Raw genomic sequence first — 17,666 nt, forward strand, 5'->3', positions numbered from 1 at the left:
CCAGCGTGAGCAACAGTAAAGCTGTCCAGGAGCCAAACCAGCACAACAGAATGAAATGAAACCCAATCAGTATAAATCCACTAATTCAGTACTAATTCAGTACTAATGTACATGTAACTGAGTATATGGAACATTTCCACCCAGCACTGTTGATTAATGACGTCAGATTAAAGTTGGAGATTTCTACTGTAATTTATTAACAAGGTAAGCAGCTGTATTTAAAGCTGCTGAGGTAAAGCAAGTGCACTTTCTTCTTCGATATGAGGAGAAATTGTACAACTGTCCAATAAAGAACAATGTAACACCATTGAAAATGAAACATAACTGAAGGACCATGTTGACATTTTACTCTCTGCTAGTTTTAGTTAGGCAAAGATTTAAAATATTATATGCATGTTTTGCTGATTAGGTCTAACAATTCTGCACATTTCAATGCATAATTACTGTTTATTTGCTACTGTGGGAAGAAAATATAAAACATACAGTGTTTTCTGTGCAAAGCTTATGGCACATTTTATATTTTGCTCATGTTTTATGTTTATATTCATGCACAACTGAATAAAGCATATTCAACAACATAAAATCATTTCACAGTTTCAAAGATTACAATGTATTAATAGAAAGCTATAAATAAAAATCATGAGAAAGATTCCAAACTGACTGAGAACGTTACAATAAAATGAATATCCAGAATGCCTCATATTCGAAAAGTGGTGAAATTTTAAGGTAGACAGTTTGAGAGAAATTTGTCATGAATTCATAATTACACTACTGAATAATTAAAACCAAACAAATTACAAAAGGATGAAATTATTAAAACATCTAAAAATACCTAAACACAGAAACAAACTATTATATATTATAATATTGATTTGATCACTTAATAGTTCTTTAGCAGTTACTATAAACAGTAGGATACACTATTAGTGAAAAGGTTGATTTGATCATTTCTATTTTGTTTTTCTTTGAAACATTATATGACCAGTATGTTTTGAGTAAAAAGTTAAATACTTAAAATATTTACATGAATTTCAGAATTTATTAGTATTTGCTGCACTTTAACTACAGCGAGCTACCATACAATCTAGAGATAAGACTGAAAAAAAAACTTTTTGTCACAAATTTGCTTAAATACTTTTTTTTAATACCTCTTGTTCTGTTGATTATTTCCAGGTTTAAATAAAATAAAATCTATATACACATACAGACAGCCATTGAAGTATATCCTGTCCTATTTTTAGAATTTAAAATTTACAATTTTTTAAATTACTTTTTTTGTTCTGTTGATTATTTCCAGGTTTAAATAAAAAAAATCCCATATATATATATATATATATATATATATATATATATATATATATATATATATACACACACACATATATATATATATATATATATATATATATATTGACAGCCATTGAAGTATGTCTTGTCCTATTTTTACAATTTCTGACTGTCACTGTAAAAACTTCAATTACTAAAATAAGATAATATGAAATATGATTTTTTAAATTACTTTTTTAATCCACAAACACCTCTTTAAATGGCCAGTTAAGTTAAAAGAACACTGATGTGTCTTTGCATTGCTGCGTATATATATATATATGTGTGTGTGTGTGTGTGTGTGTGTGTGTGTGTGTGTGTACTGCACTTTCAGATATACCACAGACCCCCGCAGGTAAAGATGGTAAAGAATAAAGAAATACTTCATTGGAGAGAAACTGAGTGAGTAATAAAGAGAAAGTAAAACAGAAGCTTTACCTCCCACTCTGTGTTTATTTCTGGGGTGTCTGAGTTTCCCAACAGCGCTCGCTACACAACTTCACCAGCACAGCAACACAATAACAGAGATGCAGCTCAGCGCGCCAAGTTACAGAAGAGCTTCAGCCAAACTCAAATCAATCATCTCAGCCTCTTCTGCAGCTCAGCGTTCCCCACTCTTCTGCACAACTTCAACAAATACACTGATAAAAACACAACGAGGGCGGCCGCTTCACTAACAAACTGACGATCTGTCCACACGGGGCTGGGAAATATGATGAATTCATTATTGTGATAAATTACAGCATTTGTACTCGGTTTGTGATCGAACTGTTTAATCGAATTAATGTAATGTGGCACTTCGGCTTCCATGAGGCCTGGTCCAACATTTCAGACGGCAGAAAAAAAAAAAGGTGAAATATTTTACATTGAAAAATTTCAAAATGTATTGCGATACTTTCACCGTATCGCCCACCTCTGCGTTCACATTAATAGCAATTGTGTGTTATTGTATATGAACAGCCTATAGATCTACAAATGTTCAAACTGTTAAACTATCCGGTGATTCTCAACAGTATGATGGTCAGGATTATACACACACACACACACACACACACACACACACACAACCCTTTTGAAAATGAGGTTCTTCTATTGCTATAACCTGACATCATAATAATGAAAGAACCCTTTTTGTTGCTAAATATACTGTTAAAAAACGGCACGTCATGTCATAACAAGCAAGTTAAATAAGGGTTTATTTAAACTGTTTATTTAGGCTGAATAAAATGGTTCATTTACTTGTTGCCACATAAGTATAGTATAAATAAGAATAATTTCAAAGTTAGTCTTTTTTTTTTCTACATGTTAAATTTTTGTTTCCTTCTTTTGATGCAATCAAAACCTACGTTCCTTAAAAAAGAACCTCTGGAGAAAGAAAGTAGGTTCCGATTGCATTAAAGTTAAACATAAAAAAAGATTAAAAACATTGAAAAAAACACTGAAACTATTATTATTTAAACACATCGGTTGTTTAGGGTGTCACATCTCAGAGACCCCCACTGCATATAAATGGGCCATGTAATATAAAAAAATGTAATATTTTTATATTTTTGTCCAATCATGTTGTATTTGGTCAATTTCATTATTAAAATGAAGATAACAAATATTTGAAGGTAAGAAATAAGAATTATTTTGAAATTATTATTATTATTATTATTATTATTATTATTATTATTATTATTACTACTATTATTATTATATATGCTTTGTGTAAATATAGCATTGGTGTCTCTGGGACGCAAAACAGTACAGAAATAAATCCACTCTCAGTAAAACGTAAGGGTTACGAGTGAGTTCGTTCACAAAGCATCCGCAATAAAGTGTAACAGGGCTGTATTTTATGATGAGATAACGTGACTGTCTGAACGAAAAATGTCATGTTATATTATGACTTGTTCCATGAACCTGCATCTTAACTCCAAAATATGAATTCACATTTATTACCCTAAACTGTGATGTCCAATATTGTACCTCAGTATATAAAGATCAGAAAAAAAGGCCAAAACTAAATCCAAAAGTTAGACTCACATTTAATTATGTTTCGTTCATTTTAGTGAAAATAAAGCATTGTGTGTCAGTTTTAGTGCCCAGTTTCTGTTTATTTGGCTGAGTTTACCACACTGGAAAAATAAACCCTAAAATAACCAACGGCACAGGACACATATACTAAATAACCAGTAAACAAACCGTAATTCTGCTTTAAAGCTGTGCAGTAGTGTGTTCTCTGGAGAGGACGTGTTCACTTGTTTTCAGAAAATCTATGAAACGTCATTTGACCAGGGCGCCCAAACTTTTGCACGCAACACTGTGTACTTTGAAACGTGTTGAGGGCTTTGAAGAAGGCCTTTTTTTACATACATGCTAGCGTGTTCAGACGTGCTCTTTAAGACTGGCATGCTTAGTTAAGGAAAAGATTATTTACATTTATATAACAGAAACGTCTCATACCAGCTGCATGGTTCAAATATTTTTATGAAAATTTGTAAAAATATCAGGCGTCGTATTTCATAAAAGTTCTGCTGGTTTTTAAATCCGAATAACATCATGAAGTTAAAGGTCAGCACTCCTCCACGGCACGGCACGGCACAGCCCTACTGGCCCCCAACACACTTAAAAACAGCTTTAATGCTAAAGCCTGAAAGCTTTGTTCAATTGATAATCATTCTGCAATATCTCCATGGCAACTGACACCAGACGACTGACCAAATCAATGAGTTCAGAGCGAAACGTGCACAGCAGCAACACGCCCCGCAGCACCAAATGAGCCATCAAGACTATTAATGCTTTAATCATTTTATCTTAAAGATTTTGGCAAAATCAAACAACACTGATAACACTGCTGTATCACACGCTGCACTCATGGCATCATTAACATACGCAGAGTAATTCATAAATCAGATAATACGAACTAGGGCTGTACAGTATCAACACAAACTGGGATGTTGGATAAAGCCGTCAGATAATGAGGTAACGATATGAGAAGTGGGTAATTATTGTTAACTGTGTGACTAAAATATAACTAACTTGTCCTTTAAGCAAGTAGAAAAATATAAAATTACAATAGCACTGGTCACTTCTGCACAAAATAAAATTATTTCAAAATAATGAAATAGTTAAGAAATACATCAGAACTCCCAATTACATTTTAATGCACAGAAAGGCTGAGGAACAGTCAGCATTACCTCAACAGCTTCATATATATATATATATATATATATATATATATATATATATATATAAATATATACACACACACACAGGCACACACATACATATATATCTCCATTTTTGTGGAGAAAGAACTAACAATTTTCACCTTTTACATTTTATGTCAATTTGATGATGAATGGACCAAAAGAAACAACCCAAAATTGCTTGGAAAGACGTCTGGTTCCATTGACTTACATTAAAAGTAAAATATGTTTTTCCTTCTCCTGTAAAGTTACTATTTTGGAGATACAAGGTTTTGTTCCGGCAACATTCGATATATATATATATATATATACATACACACACACACACACACACAGACACTTTCATATGTATATCTGGGTTCTTTGGTAGCCTTTTCAGAAAAAGCTGTTGAGTAATGCCGCCCGTTTCTCAGCCTTTCACTGCTATATGTCTAAACATGCACGGGCACACAAGAAAATTTCATGTTTGTTTAGTCATCAAATGCTGTGACTGCAGCCATTTCTGCCTCTTAAACTTAAAACACAAGCCTGGGTGTCAATGATCCTAATGCTCCTTTAGATTTTATAGGCATGTATTTCAGGACGGAGAGTCTTTGAGCTGCACAAGTGTGAGTTTTGTAACTGGCTGTTTAGCCAAGTGGTTAAGTTCTTTGTCCTCCGTGTTGGAGGACAGGGTTCATTCTTGGCATGACACGACGCATGTCTGGCGCTGAGTGTATGAGGTCATTCAATTTGTTTTCAATGAAAACACGATTTATCACACAGACCTAATACAAGTAATAAATTATAATAACAATTAACATCTTTTATACATCATTTTTTATACCTTCACACTTCACTAGCAGAAATGAACTGCACTGGTTGTTAAATTGAAGCTAAACAGCACAGCGGAAAAGCGTACGACATGGACAATTCACTTCAATTCATTCTGAATAAATGTTTTGATTTCAATCCTCAAACCTCCCACTAGACCTCACAGACAGACCTACAGACCTACATGCTATGAATTGATCGCCTTTTCCTGTGTGCAATATAATCAACACTCCATGTGCAACATTTTAAAAAAATATTTCTATAGTGTAAATATCTTTTTATTTTTTTAATTCTTTATCATTTTTTTGAAGGATATAATGATCTCTTCACTTTTAGTATTATATATATATAAATAAATTATCAGTTATGCTTAATTCCTTTTTTTTATTGCCAAGCATTTGTACTACTGGTCAAAAGAATCACATCGATGATTTTCTAAGTAAGAATAAGCTACCACATCACAAAAAAGACAACAGGCTTAAATTTGTCCCTTTTTTTTTTTTTTGCAAATTTTGGCACATGATTTTTATGCAGGCCATTTTTCATGTTTTATTTTTGTTCCCAATACATTCAATTCATGCATGAACATATTATTTAATCTGCAGACTATTATAAAAGGGATACAAATAAATTAAGCACACTAGCAACCTGAGTCATTCTGCAAATTACACTAATTTGTACGCTGTTTTGTGAATATTCTCTAATGGCTTTACTATTTTTACAGATACGTCATGTAGCATAAAAGAAATTCTGTTTTAATTTCTCTCTTCTTTAATTTAAATATTTTCTTCTTAAATTTAAACTGTTTTAATACTAATACTGTATAAAACAGACAAAAAATATATCAGTAGTTCAATGTTATGTAGGGATGTAGCACCTGCTTATAGAAGTGTTGCTAAAAAGCAAAACATTGCTTAAATGAATTCTTCATGACTGGACGACATGTCCTCTCTCAAATCACGCAGACCGTAAAAGCAGCTTCAAACTGAATTCCTTTCAGCTCTCGGTCCCCACAGGGAGCTACACAAAACCTCTAAAGTGTCTCTTACATGCACAGCTACATGGATTTATGGAGAAAAGCCAACATTCGCTTTGAACACAACCTTAAGACTGGGGCGCAGCGCAGCACGGCACTCGGCTGCTGTAAAACTGCATATCCCATGATGCTCAGCTCACTCACCGGTCTCCCTTTGGTTTGCGTTTGAGGGGCGGGGCCTTCCCTTTGGGCCGTCGGTCGCTGCCGGAGCAGGGGCCCCCGCCAGGCCCGGTTACCCTGAGCGACTCCAGCCCTTTGCTGGACCTCTTAAAGGTAAACTCCACCTGCTCCCCTTCACGCAGGCTCCGGAAGCCTTCCATCACCAACTTACTCTGCACAAACACACAGCAGTACAATAGCATCATTACATTTTACTGAAATATAAACACACACACACACACACACACACAAACACACACACATTAAAAAATCTAATTACTGCAAACGTGCATGTATCAAATACCATCCATTTATTCTTAACCGTATTTAGTGAATAAATCAAAAAAACATCACTATAGCACCAATATTCTTTAAACAGACAATAAAATATGATTTTTTACTTTATTACATTAGTTTAACATTATTATTTTGAGCCAGTTTATACACAAATTATACACAAATCATACAAGGCATACATTAAAATAAGCTGTGTCTGATCCACTTGTACCAGCGCGACACACACTAACACACCACCACCACGTCAGTGTTACTGCAGTGCTGAGAATGATCTACCACCTAAATAGTACCTGCTCTGTGGGGGTCCATGGGGGTCCTGACCACTGAAGAACAGGGTAACAGAGTATCAGAGAAACAGATGGACTACAGTCTGTAACTGTAGAACTACAGAGTGCAGCTATACAGTAAGTGGAGCTGATAAAGTGGACAGTGAGCGTAGAAACGAGGAGGGGCTGATTCTCTCTCTCTCTCTCTCTCTCTCTCTCTCTCTCTATCTGTCTATCTATCTATATCGCTGTTGTTGGAAGAAAACCTTGTATCTCCATTTTTGTTGTTTTTCAGCTTTTGACACAATTTGAAATTGCCCGTTACCCTTAACATTGTCTGTAAATTTCATGATGAATGGACCAAAAGAAACGGCCCAAAACTGCTTGGAAAAACTTCTGGTTCCATTGACTTACATTAAAAGTAAAGTATGGTTTTCCCTCTCCTGTAAAGTTACCATTTTGGAGATACAAGGTTTTGTTCCGGCTACAGTGTGTGTGTGTGTGTGTGTGTGTGTGTGTGTGTGTGTGTGTGTGTGTGTGTGTGTGTGTATATATATATATATTTTTTTTTTTTCCCCCACATCTCTTATTATTCAAACAGAGAATTCTGAAAATGGAAAAAAGTTCAGTTCCACTAAACTGCAAGACTTCAAAAGGAGCTATAAATGAACGCATCTCGCTCAAATTCTCTCCAGTGTAAAGTCCAGCTGGTCCAGGCTGAGTAGAGTGCAGCAGGTTCAATGGAAATTCAGTTTCTATTCCAGTTCACTCCTCATTTCCAGAGTGAATCAGTCTACAGACCTTCACTATCAGCACCAGGCTGAGGGGAGCGGTATGAGCTTCTGCTGCTTACGTCTGTGCTACTGCAAATATCTCTCATCACATTAGAGCTGCTCAACACATCATTAATGAATCGTTGTCATGACGCTGAACTCTGCAGTAAGAGAACTGCAGAAGGTTACACTGTATGCCATATTTGGCACATACAGCAAATTTTAATTCACAGCTGCTTTTTACCCAAAATTCTTCAGTACATTCAGCTCCAGTTCTTCAGCAAGTTCAGCTCCAGTTCTTCAGCACGTTCAGCTCCAGTTCTTCAGCACGTTCAGCTCCAGTTCTTCAGCACGTTCAGCTCCAGTTCGTCAGTACGTTCAGCTCCAGTTCTTCAGCACGTTCAGCTCCAGTTCTTCAGCACGTTCAGCTCCAGTTCGTCAGTACGTTCAGCTCCAGGTCGTCAGTACGTTCAGCTCCAGGTCGTCAGTACGTTCAGCTCCAGGTCGTCAGTACGTTCAGCTCCAGGTCGTCAGTACGTTCAGCTCCAGTTCTTCACTACGTTCAGCTCCAGTTCTTCACTACGTTCAGCTCCAGTTCTTCACTACGTTCAGCTCCAGTTCTTCACTACGTTTAGCTCCAGGTCTTCACTATGTTTAGCTCCAGGTCTTCAGTACATTCAGCTCCAGTTCGTCAGTACATTTAGCTCCAGTTCTTCAATACGTTTAGCTTCAGTCCAGTATATTTGGAGGTCAGTCTCAAAATTATCATAAAGGTCTCTGGTACCAGACAGTGTTTTCATAACCATTTCATGTAGGAACTTTCTGTGAGAGAGCTTTTAGAGGTGGACATCTGGTTCCCATCACCAAAACTGTGAACAATTCTGACTTGGTAAGTTTCTCTATAAACGAAGTATTTCACACCAAACTACCATCTCAACCATTTAATCAAGTGAAAAATTCGTAAAATCTGTGGAATTCCTAACCCGTTATCTTCTGACTGGGTTCAGCATGTGCTCCAGTACAAAGCAACTGTGAGGGGTTTAAAAACCTTCAATCACTCAGAAAAAAGTTCTTTTCATCTTTAAAATTATGGTCCAAAAAGATGAGCTTTACGGTGCCAGTGACACTCACTGCTGTTCAAACAGATCCAGCAGCTACTGTGTTGAAGGTTGCCAAATTGGGCATTTTAGCATTTTACTTAGTAAAATGCTTTACTTAGTGCTCAGTGGCTGTTCGATACCAAAATATCACTGCTGTCAAAAAAAAAAAAAACATATCTTCAAAATGCCAACTTTACAGGAGAAGGCAAAAACATTGAGCTTTTAATCAAAGTAAACAAAGAGATTTTATTTCAAACGAATTTAGAGCATTTTAATTGGTCCATTCATCATGAAATGTATGTAGAGGGTTGTTGTTATTAAATAATGTACAAAAACAGAACTTTTATCATTTCTTCTTTGACAGCAATGAAACATAACAGAGATGGGCGATGCCAAAATGTAATATCATACTACTAATAACAACAAAAACAACAACAATAATAATAATAATAATAATATTAATAATAATTCTTGGAGCTTTTATGATACATTACTTGTATCATTTGTATTATTTCATGTGTATTTTTTCTGAAATCTAATGAGTTAACAGACAAAGTTTTGACACATTTTAAACATTAACATACCGCCATGTGATTTATCACAATATATAAATAGAAATTATGTAACAGAACACAATTGATAATAATAACGATTATTTTTATGATTATTGTTGTTATTATTATTATTATTAGAAGAAGACATCATCATTTTTATCATTAATAGTAGAAGTAGTAACTGAAATAGCACTGTTGTCATTATGATTATTTTTAATAATAATAATACTTCAAATAATTAATTATTTATAATTGTTACACACACACACACACACACACACACACACACACACACACACACACACACACACACACACACAGTCCAGGCAGGAAAGACGCTGGACAGGTCACCAGTTGATTGCAAGATATGATTATTACTAATTAATTATTCATATGTTTTACTAATTTTTTATTGTTGTAACAGAAACGACTGTAATAATAATTTCCATTTATTTATTGAACTGATTGTTTTCTCATTATTCTTTATAAAATTCAGATCTTTGACAGGATGTTCTATATTCAGTAGTTGCAATGTTGGGGATTTTATAGGGGAGTGATGTCACTTCCTGTTTCTCACACTCATGTAACTTCCATCTCTTTCTCTCTCTCTCTCTGTCTGTTTCTCGCTGTCTCTCTCTCTCTCACTCTCCTCATCTCTGTCTGTCTGTTTCTCGCTGTCTCTCTCTCTCTCACTCTCCTCATCTCTGTCTGTCTCTCTGTCCCCGTCTCTCTCTCTCTCTCTCTCTCTCTCTCTCTCTCTCCCCTGTCTCTGTCTGTCTCTCTATCCGTCTGTCTCTCTCTATCCGTCTGTCTCTCTCTCTCTCCCCGTCTCTCTCTCTCTCTCTCTCTCCCCGTCTCTGTCTGTCTCTCTCTCTCTCCCCCATCTCTCTCTCTCTCTCTCCCCATCTCTATCTGTCTCTCTCTCTCTCCCCGTCTCTCTCTCTCTCTCTCTCTCTCTCTCTCTCTCTCCCTCTCCCCGTCTCTGTCTGTCTCTCTATCCGTCTGTCTGTCTCTCTCTCTCTCCCTGTCTCTCTCTCTCTCCCCATCTCTCTCTCTCTCCCTGTCTCTCTCTCTCCCCGTCTCTCTCTCTCTCCCCGTCTCTCTCTCTCTCCCCGTCTCTCTCTCTCTCCCTGTCTCTGTCTCTCTCTCTCTCCCTGTCTCTGTCTCTCTCTCTCTCTCTCTCCCTCTCCCCGTCTCTGTCTGTCTCTCTATCCGTCTGTCTGTCTCTCTCTCTCTCCCCGTCTCTCTCTCTCTCCCCGTCTCTCTCTCTCTCCCCGTCTCTCTCTCTCTCTCTCCCTGTCTCTCTCTCTCTCCCCGTCTCTCTCTCTCTCCCCGTCTCTCTCTCTCTCCCCGTCTCTCTCTCTCTCTCTCCCTGTCTCTCTCTCTCTCCCCGTCTCTCTCTCTCTCTCGTGATTTACGGTGTTCAGTGTGAGCTGAAGTCTTTAATGGACAGCCGAGGCGCTGAAAGCGCGAGTCTTATACAATCATCATCTGAGTGCTTTATAATAGATTATATAAGAGCGGCTACCTGCACACGACGCAGAGCGGAGCACAGCAACACAGCAAAGACCCTCGACAGGAGAAAAGACAGGAGGAGACGCTTCAGAACGAAAAGCAGCTCAGAATCGAGGAGTCAGCTTAACCCACTCAGGTCCAACAACCGCCTTTACTACAGCACAGAAAACCCGGTCCGACGGGTCACAAACTGCCGTCTGCTTCTACAGTTAAAACTGCGGATGAACATCTAACAGTGCCCATTTATTACCTCTGATTACATCACAACTTCATGTTTTTAGTGTTTAGTGAAATATTAGCAAATCCATGTGAAAAACAACAAGAACATTTAAACAATTACTTCTTAACTATTTTACTTTCTGTTGAACTTATTTTGCTAAAACTTGTCATGGAGGTTCAGTTATTAGACTCATTTAAATTTTATGTTAATTTATAAACTGTGAATTATATAAATATTTTTTGTTCTTCTGTATTTTCAGTTTACTTTATATGACCGTTCTGAGTCTAGTGAGATAAAAATACCAGCTCATAATAAAAAAACAATCTGTTTTTGTTCTTTCTGGTCTAAAAATCAATTTGTCAAACAAAAGAAAGGATGGACAAAAAATATATACCTGAGGAATGAAGGAAGGGAGGATGGAAACAGAAAGGAAAAGAAGGAAGGAAAGGGAGGGAAAGAAGGATAGATAGGGAAAGAAGGATAGATAAACAGAAAGAAAAAGAAAAAGGAAGGACAGAAGGAAAGAAGCAGTGAAGGGAAAACAGAAATTTAGATAGAAAAGAAAAAGAAAGAAAGAAAGAAAAAGAAGGAAGAAAGGAAGGAAGAAAGAAGGGAAGGGAAGGGAGAGGGAAAGGAAGGAAGGAAGGAAGGAAGGAAGGAAGGAAGTGAGAGAGAAAGAAAGGAAGGAAGGAAGAAAGGAAGGGAGAAGGAAAGGAAGGAAGGAAGGAAGAAAGAAAGGGAGAGGGAAAGGAAGGAAGGAAGAAAGGAAGGGAGAAGGAAAAGAAGGAAGGAAGGAAGGAAGCGAGAGAGAAAGGAAGGAAGGAAGAAAGAAAGGGAGAGGGAAAGGAAGGAAGGAAGAAAGGAAGGGAGAAGGAAAGGAAGGAAGGAAGAAAGGAAGGGATGGAGGACAGAAGGAAAAAAGAAGGAAAATGAGACAAATAGAAGGAAGAAAGAAAAACGAAAGGGAAAGTGGAAAAAAGAAATGATGGAAGGAAGAAGAGAAAAAGAAAAATGGATAACAGAAAGAAAGAAAGAGGAAAAAGAGAGAAGGAGAGAAAGAATTACTGCTCTACTGTTCCTGGTTTGTCTGATTAACTGGAGTAAATAAGAAACTGCCTGAACTCTGCAGGAAAGCGCTGGGCAGGGCAGGGAAAGCGAAGCCCTATTCAGGTCATTACGAGTCTGAGACTCCGGCTGAAAGCAGGAGGGAAGCAATTACAGATACGTTAGGTGACGTTACTATAGTAACAGCAACAGGTCTTGTTCTGAAATCACATCACTCCGGCAAACTCTCCGTACGCGCTGCGCGCTCCTGGACGCGGGGTCACTGAAAGCCTGTCGCTCGGCTCTGCCCATTACAAGTCTTAATGAAACACCACCTGATTAACCCCAGTGATCATTTCTAACGGCAATAATTCACACATCTGAGTCCAGCCAGCGTCTGTTAAACGCGTAGCGCTGGACGTAAAGAGCTCCGCTGCTGCGGCGTCTCTCCAAAACGCACCCCACCACATGTTGACACAGTTATAGTAACAGTAAACAGCAGCAGCGCAGAGGATCACTCCACATTCACCCCAAACGCGGCGGAAAAGTGCTCAACAGAAACACTACAGAAGAGATTCGATGAAAACGAAGCGCACTAGTGATTGATAATCATGCACGTTGTATTAGACCAGCAATATAATAATAATAAAGAAACTGACCAATTCACTCAGATCAGAAATCTCTACATCACCCCATCCTCAGCCGTACAGCAGGCCACAGCAGACGGACTCCTGAACTGTGCTCAAATATCAGAGACTTGTTTTAGAACTACTGATAAAAACAGATAGAATAGAACAGAATAGAACAGAATAGAATAGAACAGAATAGAACAGAATAGAATAGAACAGAATAGAACAGAATAGAATAGAACAGAATAGAACAGAATAGAATAGAACAGAATAGAACAGAATAGAATAGAACAGAATAGAACAGAATAGAATAGAACAGAACAGAATAGAACAGAATAGAATAGAACAGAATAGAACAGAATAGAATAGAACAGAATAGAACAGAATAGAACAGAACAGAACAGAATAGAACAGAACAGAATAGAATAGAATAGAACAGAATAGAACAGAACAGAATAGAACAGAATAGAACAGAATAGAATAGAATAATGTTGTCATTGTGCATTAAATGTTGTGAAAAACTCAATTTTCTACATTTTTTTTATTTTTCTCTCCCACTCATCCCCCTCCATCTCTTCCTCCCTCTCTCCCATTCTCTCTCATCCCCCTCCATCTCTTCCTCCCTCTCTCCCATTCTCTCATCCCCCTCCATCTCTTCCTCCCTCTCTCCCATTCTCTCTCATCCCCCTCCATCTCTTCCTCCCTCTCTCCCATTCTCTCTCATCCCCCTCCATCTCTTCCTCCCTCTCTCCCATTCTCTCTCATCCCCCTCCATCTCTTCCTCCCTCTCTCCCATTCTCTCTCATCCCCCTCCATCTCTTCCTCCCTCTCTCCCATTCTCTCTCATCCCCCTCCATCTCTTCCTCCCTCTCTCCCATTCTCTCTCATCCCCCTCCATCTCTTTCTCTCTCTCTCCCATTCTCTCTCATCCCCCTCCATCTCTTCCTCCCTCTCTCCCATTCTCTCTCATCCCCCTCCATCTCTTTCTCCCTCTCTCCCATTCTCTCATCCCCCTCCATCTCTTCCTCCCTCTCTCCCATTCTCTCTCATCCCCCTCCATCTCTTCCTCCCTCTCTCCCATTCTCTCTCATCCCCCTCCATCTCTTCCTCCCTCTCTCCCATTCTCTCTCATCCCCCTCCATCTCTTTCTCTCTCTCTCCCATTCTCTCTCATCCCCCTCCATCTCTTCCTCCCTCTCTCCCATTCTCTCTCATCCCCCTCCATCTCTTTCTCCCTCTCTCCCATTCTCTCATCCCCCTCCATCTCTTCCTCCCTCTCTCCCATTCTCTCTCATCCCCCTCCATCTCTTTCTCCCTCTCTCCCATTCTCTCATCCCCCTCCATCTCTTCCTCCCTCTCTCCCATTCTCTCTCATCCCCCTCCATCTCTTTCTCCCTCTCTCCCATTCTCTCATCCCCCTCCATCTCTTCCTCCCTCTCTCCCATTCTCTCTCATCCCCCTCCATCTCTTCCTCCCTCTCTCCCATTCTCTCTCATCCCCCTCCATCTCTTTCTCCCTCTCTCCCATTCTCTCTCATCCCCCTCCATCTCTTCCTCCCTCTCTCCCATTCTCTCTCATCCCCCTCCATCTCTTCCTCCCTCTCTCCCATTCTCTCTCATCCCCCTCCATCTCTTTCTCCCTCTCTCCCATTCTCTCTCATCCCCCTCCATCTCTTCCTCCCTCTCTCCCATTCTCTCTCATCCCCCTCCATCTCTTCCTCCCTCTCTCCCATTCTCTCTCATCCCCCTCCATCTCTTTCTCCCTCTCTCCCATTCTCTCTCATCCCCCTCCATCTCTCTCACTCTCTCCCATTCTCTCATCCCCCTCCATCTCTTCCTCCCTCTCTCCCATTCTCTCATCCCCCTCCATCTCTTCCTCCCTCTCTCCCATTCTCTCTCATCCCCCTCCATCTCTTCCTCCCTCTCTCCCATTCTCTCTCATCCCCCTCCATCTCTTCCTCCCTCTCTCCCATTCTCTCTCATCCCCCTCCATCTCTTTCTCCCTCTCTCCCATTCTCTCTCATCCCCCTCTCCCATTCTCTGTCATCCCCCTCCATCTCTTTCTCCCTCTCTCCCATTCTCTCTCATCCCCCCCTCCATCTCTCTCGCTCTCATTCTGTCTCTGTCCTCGTTCTCTCTCTCTCTCCCTCTCTCATTCCTCCTCCGTCTAATTCCTCCTCTCTCTCTCATTCCTCTTTTCTCTCTCTCATTATCCACTCTCTCTCTCATTCTGTCTCTCTCTCTCTCCCTCATTCTCTCTCCCCTCTCGCACTTATTCTCTCATTTTCTACCTCCCTCATTCTCTCTCCCCTCTTTCTCTACCACTCTCTCTCTTTCTCTCTCTCTCTCATTTTCTACCTCTCTCTCTCACATTCTCTCTGTCATTCAGTCTCTCTCTCTCTCTCTCTCTCTCTCTCTCTCTCTCTCTCTCGCTCATCCCACCCTCTCATTCTCAATCTCTCTCATTCTGTCTGTCCCTCTAATTCCCCTCTCTCCCTCTCTCATTTTCTTCCTCTCTCTCACATTCTCTCTCATTCTCTCTCTCTCATTCTCTCTCTCTCTTATTCTCTCTCTCTCATTCTGTCGATCTCTCTAATTCCCCTCTCTCCCTCTCTCATTTTCTTCCTCTCTCTCACATTCTCTCTCATTCTGTCTCTTTCTCTCTCGCTCATCCCACCCTCTCATTTTCTGTCTCTCTCTCTCATTCTCTCTCTCTCTCATTCTCTCTCTCATTCTGTCGGTCTCTCTAATTCCCCTCTCTCTCTCCCTCTCATTTTCTTCCTCTCTCTCTTACACACATTCTCTTTCTCTCTCATTCAGCCTCTCTCTCATCCCCCCTCTCGATCTCTCATTCTCTCTTCCCCTCTCTCACTCTCTCTCACCCCTCCCTCTCTCTCATTCTCTACCTATCTCTCATTCTATGTCTCTCGCTCTCTCTCCCCCCTCACTCTCTCTTCCCCTCTCCCTCTCTCATTCTCTACCTCTTATTCTCTCTCCCCCTCTCTCACTCTCCCTCTCTCATTCTCTACCTCTTATTCTCTCTCCCCCTCTCACTCTCCCTCTCTCTTCCCCTCTCCCTCTCTCATTCTCTACCTCTTATTCTCTCTGCCCCTCTCTCACTCTCCCTCTCTCTCCCCCTCTCCCTCTCTTTCTCTAACTCTTATTCTCTCTCCCCCTCTCTCACTCTCCCTCTCTCCCCCTCTCCCTCTCTCATTCTCTACCTCTTATTCTCTCTCCCCCTCTCACTCTCCCTCTCTCTCCCCCTCTCCCTCTCTCATTCTCTACCTCTTATTCTCTCTGCCCCTCTCTCACTCTCCCTCTCTCTTCCCCTCTCCCTCTCTCATTCTCTACCTCTTATTCTCTCTCCCCCTCTCTCACTCTCCCTCTCTCTCCCCCTCTCCCTCTCTCATTCTCTACCTCTTATTCTCTCTCCCCCTCTCACTCTCCCTCTCTCTTCCCCTCTCACTCTCTCATTCTCTACCTCTTATTCTCTCTGCCCCTCTCTCTCTCTCCCCCTCTCCCTCTCTCATTCTCTACCGCTTATTCTCTCTCCCCCTCTCACTCTCCCTCTCTCTTCCCCTCTCACTCTCTCATTCTCTACCTCTTATTCTCTCTCCCCCTCTCACTCTCCCTCTCTCTTCCCCTCTCCCTCTCTCATTCTCTACCTCTTATTCTCTCTCCCCCTCTCACTCTCCCTCTCTCTTCCCCTCTCACTCTCTCATTCTCTACCTCTTATTCTCTCTGCCCCTCTCTCTCTCTCCCCCTCTCCCTCTCTCATTCTCTACCGCTTATTCTCTCTCCCCCTCTCACTCTCCCTCTCTCTTCCCCTCTCACTCTCTCATTCTCTACCTCTTATTCTCTCTCCCCCTCTCACTCTCCCTCTCTCTTCCCCTCTCCCTCTCTCATTCTCTACCGCTTATTCTCTCTGCCCCTCTCTCACTCTCCCTCTCTCTTCCCCTCTCCCTCTCTCATTCTCTACCTCTTATTCTCTCTCCCCCTCTCTCACTCTCTCATTCTCTACCGCTTATTCTCTCTCCCCCTCTCACTCTCCCTCTCTCTCCCCCTCTCCCTCTCTCATTCTCTACCTCTTATTCTCTCTCCCCTCTCTCACTCTCCCTCTCTCTTCCCCTCTCACTCTCTCATTCTCTACCGCTTATTCTCTCTCCCCCTCTCACTCTCCCTCTCTCTCCCCCTCTCACTCTCTCATTCTCTACCTCTTATTCTCTCTCCCCCTCTCACTCTCCCTCTCTCTTCCCCTCTCACTCTCTCATTCTCTACCGCTTATTCTCTCTCCCCCTCTCACTCTCCCTCTCTCTCCCCCTCTCACTCTCTCATTCTCTACCTCTTATTCTCTCTCCCCCTCTCACTCTCCCTCTCTCTTCCCCTCTCCCTCTCTCATTCTCTACCTCTTATTCTCTCTCCCCCTCTCACTCTCCCTCTCTCTCCCCCTCTCCCTCTCTCATTCTCTACCTCTTATTCTCTCTGCCCCTCTCTCACTCTCCCTCTCTCCCCCTCTCCCTCTCTCATTCTCTACCTCTTATTCTCTCTGCCCCTCTCTCACTCTCCCTCTCTCCCCCTCTCCCTCTCTCACTCTCTACCTCTTATTCTCTCTGCCCCTCTCTTACTCTCTCATTAGCAGATGGGGGATCAGCAGCGGTGAGACATGTGTGGCTCCATTAAAACACTTTAAACACAGAAAGAGCTAAAAGGAGAGAAAGAGAGAGAGATGGAAAAAAGGGGGA

The 17,666-nt window shown here is 40.7% G+C and overlaps 1 protein-coding gene across 1 annotated transcript in view; it reads right to left on the bottom strand.

Moving 5' to 3' along the window:
- lin28b (lin-28 homolog B (C. elegans)) overlaps window positions 1–17,666 on the bottom strand; it is a 50,282-nt gene that overhangs the window by 10,142 nt on the left and 22,474 nt on the right. Inside the window, exon 3 of the mRNA XM_017714716.2 lies at window positions 6,514–6,701. Within this exon, the coding sequence (XP_017570205.1) occupies window positions 6,514–6,701 (188 nt within the window). The remainder of the gene's footprint in view (window positions 1–6,513; window positions 6,702–17,666) is intronic.

Source organism: Pygocentrus nattereri, chromosome 4 (genome assembly GCF_015220715.1).
Source record: "Pygocentrus nattereri isolate fPygNat1 chromosome 4, fPygNat1.pri, whole genome shotgun sequence".
Classification (NCBI taxonomy): domain Eukaryota; kingdom Metazoa; phylum Chordata; class Actinopteri; order Characiformes; family Serrasalmidae; genus Pygocentrus; species Pygocentrus nattereri.